General features: G+C 43.8%; 1 protein-coding gene across 3 annotated transcripts; it reads left to right on the top strand.

Annotated features, from left to right (window-relative positions):
- The first annotated feature begins 3,537 nt into the window (after nucleotides 1-3,537).
- On the top strand, nucleotides 3,538-8,129 carry RPL6 (ribosomal protein L6). 3 transcript variants are annotated; one of them, XM_081122599.1, is made up of 7 exons: nucleotides 3,538-3,602; nucleotides 4,569-4,829; nucleotides 4,935-5,030; nucleotides 6,123-6,266; nucleotides 6,764-6,812; nucleotides 7,360-7,544; nucleotides 7,939-8,129. In XM_081122599.1, exons 2-7 carry the CDS (start codon nucleotides 4,569-4,571, stop codon nucleotides 8,089-8,091), a joined length of 888 nt encoding a protein of 295 aa, XP_080978725.1. In that variant the 5' UTR covers nucleotides 3,538-3,602; the 3' UTR covers nucleotides 8,092-8,129. The 3 variants fall into 3 exon arrangements, with proteins under 3 accessions (XP_080978725.1, XP_080978726.1, XP_080978727.1); XM_081122600.1 differs by having other exon boundaries at nucleotides 3,584-3,696; XM_081122601.1 differs by lacking the exon at nucleotides 3,538-3,602 and adding an exon at nucleotides 4,293-4,365.
- The last annotated feature ends 1,428 nt before the right edge of the window (nucleotides 8,130-9,557 follow it).

Raw genomic sequence — 9,557 nt, forward strand, 5'->3', positions numbered from 1 at the left:
ACCGGGCCGCCTGGCGTGCGCTCTGTGCTGTACGCATCCCCAGGAACCGATCGCTTCCGCTCCCACCGCGTTGGTTTCCAGTCCCGCGCCGACTGCCAAATCGAGTTTCATTCATTTCATCCCACACCTCGCCGCTCCTCTTAGGGAGCTGTACGACCTCGGGGAAGTTGCCGAATTTCTCTGCGCCTCGGGTTCCTTCATTCCTTTCATTCCTGTAGAATGGAGACAGTAACTTTATTTTCTTCATAGGATGAAATATGTAAGATGCTTAGCACTAGGCCCGGCCTATGCAGTAAGTGCTTTGTGATTGTGAGCCGTATTATTATAATAAAGCATCTGTTGAGTGTTTTCCATCTGCTAGGCACTATTTTAGACTATGGGGATTGGATAAAGAAGGTGGGAGATGGCTATATATATATAGACACAACGGAATACTAGTCAGCCCTAAGAAAAGATGAAATCCTGCCATTGGCAACACCAGGAATGGACCTTGAGAATATCCTGCTAGGTGAAATAAGTCAGACAGGAAAAGTTAAGAACCATATGATTTCACTCCTATGTGGGATATAAAACTGAGAGCAACAAATAAGAAAAACAATCAAAAACTCATAGACACAGACAGTAGGGGTGCTTACCAGGGGGAGGGAAGGTAGAGGGGTAGTAAAGGGTAAAGGGAGTGTAATATATGGAGACGGAAAATGGTTAGACTGGGGGGGGCGGGGCGCACAATGCAATCTACAGATAATGGATCACAGAAATGTGCACTTCAAGCCGATGTAATCTCATTAATGTCACCCCAGTAAATTTAATTAAAAAATAAATAGTGAAATGGGAAGATTTTAGCAGAAGAGGAATATAACCTCTGTGTTTTTAAAATATTACTCTGGATACTCTGTGAGGAACCAGATGAGGAGAGCAAGACCATTAACAGACCAGAATACTAGAATACTAGTTCAGACCGGAGCAAGAAGGTAGAGCCGTTACCTATGCCCATGACACTAAAGGCCACAGATCTAGTAAGTGAATTCACCCCAAGTTAGGTAGCTCCAAAATCCCCACTTTTTTCCTCTCAATGCTCCCGATCTCACTCACAAAGAACTCTCACACAGTGTGCTAATTTCTTCAGCACTGATGTGCTCCTTATAAAAATTGTCTTTGCCATGGCTGGGTGGCTCTGTTGATTAGAGCATTGTCCTGATAACACCAAGGTTGAGGGTTTGATCCCAGTCAGGGCACATACAAGAAGCAACCAAGGAATGCATAAATAAGTGGAAAACAAATAGATGTTTCTCTCTCCTTTCCTCCTCCCTGAAATCAAACAAATATAAATTTTTAAATTGTCTTTCATATATGCAAATTTAACCTAGGTAATAGATGTTCCACAAGAAGTTGCCCAACCTGTTTCTCTTTTCAATCTCCCTAAATCCTGGCCACCTAGATGACTCAAACCACATTGTAATTGATGTTAGGCCTGCAGCCTTGCCCTTTCCCATCCATTCTCCACTTAACAGCCAGAGTAATCTAAAACTCAAATCTAGTCACTCCCTATATTGAATACTTCAAAGGCTTCCCATTGCCTTTAGGATGAAGTAAAAAAAAAAATTTTTTTTTAACCACCATCTGGTCTGGTTCCTGCTCACCTCACCAGCCCTTCCTCTCCCACCACTCACCTCATTCTCTTTGACCCAGTCATGCTGAATAACTCTTACTTCCTCTCCCAACTTAGGGCCTTTAAACAATGTTCCCACTGCACTCCTGGGAGGGTTCATTCCTGATCCCTCCTCCCCATGAACTCTAGTTTGTGCCTCAGGCCTCAGACTAGAAGTCAAGCCCTCTGAGATAGGAAGCCTTCCATGATTCTCCCAGTCCAGGTTATACGGCCCCCAGCACACCTCTCCTAGCTGAGAACCAAACACCCTCCAATATAAACTCTAAGACGCAATATCATGTGGGGGTTTTTATTTATCTCCGAGGCTCAGCCTGGGAGCCCATAGGTAAGTCACTCGACTCTGTGTCTCAGTTCTCTATAAATGGATTAATCAAAGTACTACCCACCCCATAGGGTAGGTTCACAAATAATAAGAGTTAATGTTTGTGAAGTATGGTAAGTTCTTACTTAATGTCTTAGGTAGGTTCTTGGAAACTGTGACTTTAAGTGAAATGACATAAAACAGAACCAATTTAACCATAGGCTAACTGATAGAAACAAGAATTAAGATCCTATATCACAACTGCCTACTTGTTTCCTGTCTTTCTGTGGCACTCAAGAGACATGATTCCATGTAAGCATACGTGTGACCTTGGGTAAGTCATTTATTGTAACTGAGCCTCAGTTCTTATATTCTAAATTCCTACCTCATAGGGACGTTTCACTGAGACTTAAAATGATTTAATGTCTGCAAAAATGTCTGCTTTATAATTAATAAAGCACTGCACACATTTAAGAGCATTTTATATATGGCACAACCAGGTGGTTAATGTTTACTCTATAACTAACACTGTACTGTATATCGATTATATTTTGCCCAGTGAAAGGACGTTAAATTTTGCAATACCACAACATAACACAAGAGAGAGATCATTACGCTTCTATTTCAATAGTGGGTCATTTAACAAACACTTTGGGGCATTTACCATGTGAAAGTCTCTGAGACTATCCATGTTTGAGGGGCTCAATAAAACAACTCTGCCCTTGTTATACATTTTCTGGAAAGGAAATTTCTAGGAGGTGCTTTGCTCAGAAAGTTAAACAAAGCTGCTGACCTGCCTTTTGCATTTATTGTTCCCATGGCCACTTTCATCTGCCAAATTTGCATTTTTTAAACTTATTGATTTTCCTTTTTTGAAAGAGAGTTTTTTGTTGTCCCACTTATTTGTGCATCATTGGTTGTCTTTATGTGCCCTGACCGGGGATCTAACCACAACCTTGGCGTATCAGGACCACACCCTAACCAACTGAGCTACCTGGCTGGGGCCAAATATGTATTTATTCTTCCAAACCTTAAACAAAAACCAACACAGAGCATTCCTAAATTTCTCAGAAGAAAGAATTTATGTCCATTTTCTGTTTTTCCCTTGAATGTGTGTTCTTTGAGAGCAGGAATATATTTTATTCATTTTGAATTCTAGCTTTTCTGAGCCTCTGCCATGGAGCACAGTCTATAGTCTGACTAGGGAATAAAGGCATTAAGCCAGCTGTGGAGAAAACGTCCGTGGGAGGTTCCCAACTAGCCTTTCATAGAAAAAATTTCAGTTTACTCGGGGATTAGATTCTTCATCCGTCTGTTCCTCCTGATGTGGGTAATGGCAGTGCTTTCTAACGACCTCAGTAAGCAAAATAAAAGGTTGCAACTTTATGTTGGTTCCCAGAAGTACTGTGAGGATTTTATTGGTCCATAACATGAAGCCGTTTCAGAGAAAAGGTTTTTCGCCTTCGCCTGTTATTAGGAGAAACAGCTCTCTAGAGTGTAGGTCTTTCTAAGGAAGACAAAAACTACATTTCCCATGATACCCCGGACCCGGAAGGAGGTGAGACTCGACCCCTCCCGTGATTGCTTATAGACCGGAAGCCGGGCCCTTAGTTCTCTTTCCCATCTTGCAAGGTAAGAATGGCGGCTCTCCTCTGCAAGACTCGATTTCAGGACCCCAATCCTTCGGCATCCGAACCAGGAGCTTATCAAGTCGACACCTGCAAGGGTCAGACATGTCCGGGGCCTACTGAGGAGCCTCCCAGGCGCTTCATTTGTCTCGCTTGGGTTTTAAGCAGGGCCCGAAGAGGGTGAAGGGGAATGCCGTAGAGGCTCCGGGTCTCCGGCTGCTCACCACACTCCTGGGCTGGGGGGACGGGGCCCCTCCGGGGATCCGTAGCCGGCTAATGGGCCCGCCGGGACTAGGGCGATGGCGCGCGCGCTCGGGAATCCAGGGCCGTGCTTCCAAAGGATGCCGCTGAGCTTGTTTCAGCCACGTTGGGTTTCGGGGCTAGAGGCCCGGCGCTACCTTCCCATCTCCCCCACGTTCGCGACCGGAAATCGCCTCCTGGGCTTTGGGCTTTTTTTCTAAAGTGGCCAGAGTTTGGACGAGTTGTGTACATGTGGTCGTCTCCTAAGCTGAATTTCTTCAATGAGACAGTAGATACTGTGATAAGAGCAAAAGCCCTGGAAGGAAACGGTTCCAAATTCCTTCCTAGCTGTGCAGCTTATTGTGTCTGTGTGTGTGTGGTGTTTTTTTTAATTCGCAAAACAGGAATCATGGGATAGGGACTTTTGACCACGAAATATTTAGCAAGCACCTAAAGAGTGTAAGGTATCTTCAGATCCTTGGGAAGTTTATAGTGTGTTGGAAAGACAACCCCCAAATTAAACCATGGTGAGGCGGTTGCACGTGTTTGGGGTTTGGAGGGACGCCTGTATCTTCTGCGGGGAGGGATGAAAACGATGTTTCAGCTCCTTGGAGAGGGAGGGCTCGTCGTCTGGGAACCCCGTCCTTGTACAGCTGCGATATTGCCTTGTTAGGGGATAATTGGTGAGTGCTTTTTTAAAAAGTATATGTGTATATATATATATTGGTAGATGGCGGGTGAAAAGAAAACCGAGAAGCCGAATACTAAGGAGAAGAAACCTGACACTAAGGAAAAAAAACCTGAAGCCAAGAAGGCTGATGCAGGCGGCAAGGTTAAGAAGGGTAACCGTAAGGCCAAGACCCCTAAGAAGGGGAAGCCCCACTGCAGCCGCAACCCGGTCCTGGTCCGAGGAATCGGCAGGTATTCCCGGTCGGCGATGTACTCCCGAAAGGCCATGTACAAGAGGAAGTACTCAGCTGCTAAATCCAGGGTAAGAGGTGAGGGGGGACCACTGGACCGTCCATAGTGTACATCATGTCTTCACCTTCAGAATGTTTGTCTGCCTCTGACTCTGTTGGCTTTTGTGTCCTGACAGATTGAAAAGAAAAAAGAGAAAGTTCTTGCTACTGTCACAAAACCAGTTGGTGGGGACAAGAATGGTGGTACCCGAGTGGTCAAACTTCGCAAAATGGTGAGCGTCAGAGGACTCCCCCCCCCCCCCCCGCCCGTCAATTGGATGTTTAGTTGAAGCTTGAATACTGTTAGGATTTCTTTTTGTGTGTGTGCGCGGGCGCGCTCAGGTTTTAGAAGTTTTACGTTTACCAGAGAATTACTTGTGGCGGAAGATGGGTTCTGGGTTTGCAACTTGGCTTTATCACTTACTGTTTGATACGAAGTAGAATTACGTTTCTGTGCTTTTGTCTCTTCAGTTGTAAAACAAGTAAATGTTTGTTGCACATGGTGGTGGTGAGAGTCAAATAATACAGAGAGCCTAGGACACTCACTGCCAGGCCCATAGAACAGTGATCCACCAGAGCAGTGTTTCTTGGCTCCTCTTTACCACGCAGGAGATCCAGCCTTTTAAGGTTTACCCTGTAATTTCCATTATGGAAATATCCCCAGATTTATTACAGCCCTCACAGTTGAAGATTGCTGCACCAAGAGGGAAAGTGTCAACTTTGATTCCTTCCTGTCACAGGTTTTGTGAGCTGATTTTTCTATCAGGTATTGTTTGTGGTAAAAGCAGAACTGTCCACTAAAATGATAGTCTAGTTATAAATAGGTTATTGTGAGTTACTGGTTGCATCCTTAATAGCCTTTGCGTGGGGCCTTATTTTTATAACTGCACTGGCAGTCCTGGTCTAAACTGTCTGGTTTTGTACAATTTGTTTCCTTTGTGGATAAAATAGGAGGAATCATGTTAATGGACAGATAGGAATACACTTAATTTGAATTAGAAAACAAGCCATGCCTACTCTGTAACATGCAAAATTCTGGAGAAGTATAGTCAGGAGCCTCAGAAAAGCTTGAGAATCACTGTATCATGACAGTGTATGATGGTAGCTTGTCATGTAATCTCTGAAGTTTGGTTTAATCCCAAGTTTACAAGTGTAACTTGCTCGATTCTGTCTTTGCTTGAACATTCAGCTCCTTCGATTAAATGGATTTCACCCTGTTTCGCACATAAAGGATAAAAAACTGTTGATCTTTTCCAAATTAAAAATCGGCTCTGCCATCCTGATTAGCTTATTTAAGTAAAGTTGGATCTATGGGTTCTCTCCAGCCTAGGTATTATCCTACTGAAGACGTGCCTCGAAAGCTGTTGAGCCACGGCAAGAAACCCTTCAGCCAGCACGTGAGGAAACTGCGGGCCAGCATCACTCCCGGGACCGTTCTTATCATCCTCACCGGGCGCCACAGAGGCAAGGTGAGCTGAGCGGTGCCTGGGGTGCTTGATCGTAGTGTACGTTCCTGGTAGGATTTCTTTGTACCTATGTTAATACCAGCACCAGTAGCTAGCATAAAAGGTTTAGTCCATTATGTACACTTAATTTATTACCACTTCCTGCTGTTGGTGGTATAATTTGTTACAGTGGAATCAGATGTCCCTGTACCCAAAAATGTTTATATATTTGAGTTACTTCTTTTGGTTAGATTTGCAGGGGTGGAATTACTGAGTTAAAGGATGTTAATTTTCTTATTGTGGAAAGTAATGGCTGCTTGTTTTTTAAAAAGAACAAGCTCACAGAAGTACTGTTCATATCCTTGTGTCCCTCCTGTTAGCAGTTTGGTATAGTTGCTTCCAGAACTGCTGCACATGTACATACATAGACATTTCCTTTACCAATTTAGAAACCTGTGATTTGGTTAATTGGGAAGTCAGTTTCTAATTGCACGGATGTCTGGTATTTCTTTCATTTACAGAGGGTGGTTTTCCTGAAGCAGCTGAGCAGTGGTTTGCTACTTGTGACTGGTAAGAAAATCCTTGGATTTTACACTCTCTGAAACTTGTCTTTTTTAAATGCTTGCAGTTTACACTTTTGCTTCCACCTACATGGAAGTTTCAGTGCCATGAGCCCCATCTCATTTGCTTTATATACATGAATTCTAAGGAAGCCGGTATTTAAATTTTATGTGGCAACATATCATCAAGTAACTGTCACCTAAAACGCAGAATGTTGGCTACTAGCCTCAAGGAATGCTTCCTACCTAAGACTTGTAGTTGGTCTGCCACTTGGCGCTAGATTGGAGTTCCTGATTGGGTAAGGGAAACCTTATTGAGAACACGGGGTTCAGGCACCACCTGTGGACCCGAGGTGGTGGTGGTGGGACCTTAATTTAACCTCCTTGGGCTTCAGGTTGTTGGTGTGGCCACACTTATTGTGGCAGTTGACAGCACAGGTGGGCATAACACTTGCTGCAGATCATCTCATCACAGTTGTACTTCTGGGCAAGCTGGCCGAAAGTTCTGATATCTTTGTTTCCCTTTCCCTCATTATATTGATTTCCTCCCCCCTTAGGACCCTTGTCCCTTAATCGAGTTCCTCTGCGGAGAACACACCAAAAATTTGTCATCGCCACCTCCACCAAAATTGACATCAGTGGCGTGAAGATCCCCAAGCATCTCACTGATGCTTACTTCAAGAAGAAGAAGCTGCGCAAACCCCGGCACCAGGAGGGTGAGATCTTCGACACAGAGAAAGAGGTGAGCTGCTGTTACTGCCTTTGCCTCTGATGGCCCTCCCTCCCAGTTCAGGAGTGAAAATAAACAAGGTGAAGTTGTTACACAAAAAGAAAGGTAAACTCTCGGGGAAAATACTGTTCCAGATTCTATTAAACAGTTCTTAATGGCAGGTGGGAGCTCAACTCAGAATCCTGAACTTATGACAGAACGCATGCTCTTTGATGTGTTTCTGCAGTAGACGAAAGGGATAAGAGTGCTGTTTTTGTTATATTAAAAACAGGTTATATTTCACAGCCCTCCAAGGAAAGCGATCAAAACTGCCCTCCAAATATTCCTGAGATTATTTAGGTGGTTAATTGTTAATCCAGGAGTTTGGGGTACTTGTGCCCAACTTTTACATGCTTTTCTCTTTTAGAAATATGAGATTACGGAGCAGCGCAAGGTTGACCAGAAAGCCGTGGACTCGCAGCTTCTGCCTAAAATCAAAGCTGTCCCTCAGCTCCAGGGCTACCTCCGCTCTTTGTTTGCTCTCACCAATGGAATTTATCCTCACAAACTGGTATTCTAAATTTCTTACGAAGAACCCGATTAAACAACTGATCTGTTTCCTTTGTGTCTTTTTAATTCTCGGCTGCCTGGATTGTGGTTTGACTCAACCAGAGGAGGGGATTAGAGGGGTGGAAACAGCTTCGGTGACCTTCATTGGCCTTGGAGCAGTGCTCTTAGCTTCCTTAGGGTCTGGCTTCTCAGCTCTCATCCAGCAGCTTCCAGTGTAAAGTAGCGTTTCCCCATCTTCACTAAAGTACACGGATAGGAAATGTCTTTCCAGGTCACAGGCTTTCATCCTATTCAATGATTTAACATCCATTTTTCCCCCCACCTAATTCTGAACCTCAGCCCCGTAATCAGTCATTAGTTTATTAAAGCATATACTGCAAGTGAGTATATTTACCCTCTTTTTTTAACCAAAAACCTATTATACTGTATTATAGGTACATAGATAACAATGCATTGCCAAAAAAGTGTCCGTCTTTACTGCTGCATAGTACAGTAGTCCCCCCTTGTCCATGAGAGATGTGGTCCACGACTTAGTAGATGCCTGAAACGGTGGATAGTTCCAAACCCTGTATAGACTGTTTTATTACATGTACGTAAATACCTATGATAAAGCTTAATTTATAAATTGGATACAGTAAGATCAATACTGGGACAATTAATAAAAAGTGAGTGGTCTCAAAATGTATTCACCTGTGTGATAGATGACAAACCACCTACGTGCTGAGATGAAGTAGGCATTGTGACAGCATTAGGCTGTTGACAACTCAGGAACATCTGCTTCAGTGATCCTGGGTCACTCAGCCATGGCCATGTCAGTGGTTGGGGATCCTCTACAGTTGGTTTTTTTGACTGGCCAGCTGGCTAAGCATATGTAGCATGGATGCACCAAACAAGGGTAATTCGCACCCCAAGCAGGATGAAGGGACTGCGAGAGATTTTATCACAGGACCCGAGTGGTGCACAATTTAAAACGAATTATTTCTGGAATTTTCCATTTAATGTTTTGGGGCTGGTTGGCTGTAGGTAACTGAAACTATGGAAAACAAAACTGACTAAAAGGACTACTGTGTGGCATTCTAGTCTATTTGGGTTTCCATCATTTGTAGTTATAAACAAGTGTGCATACAGAGAGCCAAGTAGATAAGAATAGTTTTTTAGTGGGTTTGTGGCATCCATAGTTTTGCAAGCATTACTGCCACTAATGTTCCTGTGTGCTCTTTATTAAAATATAATCTTGATTTCAGAGGGAGGGAGAAAGAGAGAGAAATAGAAACATCAGCGATGAGTCATTGATCGGCTGCCCCCTACTGGGGATCGAGCCCTCAACCCAAGCAGGTGCCCTGACCAGGAATCGAACAATGATTTGGATCCTAGAGGGATGCTAAACCGCTGAGTCACGCCGGCCCGGGCTAAATGCTTTGCTTTTTACTAAATTTCTCGCATGCTTAGTTAGCTATCTCATACACATCAGTTACA

This window comes from Miniopterus schreibersii (assembly GCF_964146895.1).
Source record: "Miniopterus schreibersii genome assembly, chromosome: 20".
In the NCBI taxonomy this organism is placed as follows: Eukaryota; Metazoa; Chordata; class Mammalia; order Chiroptera; family Miniopteridae; genus Miniopterus; species Miniopterus schreibersii.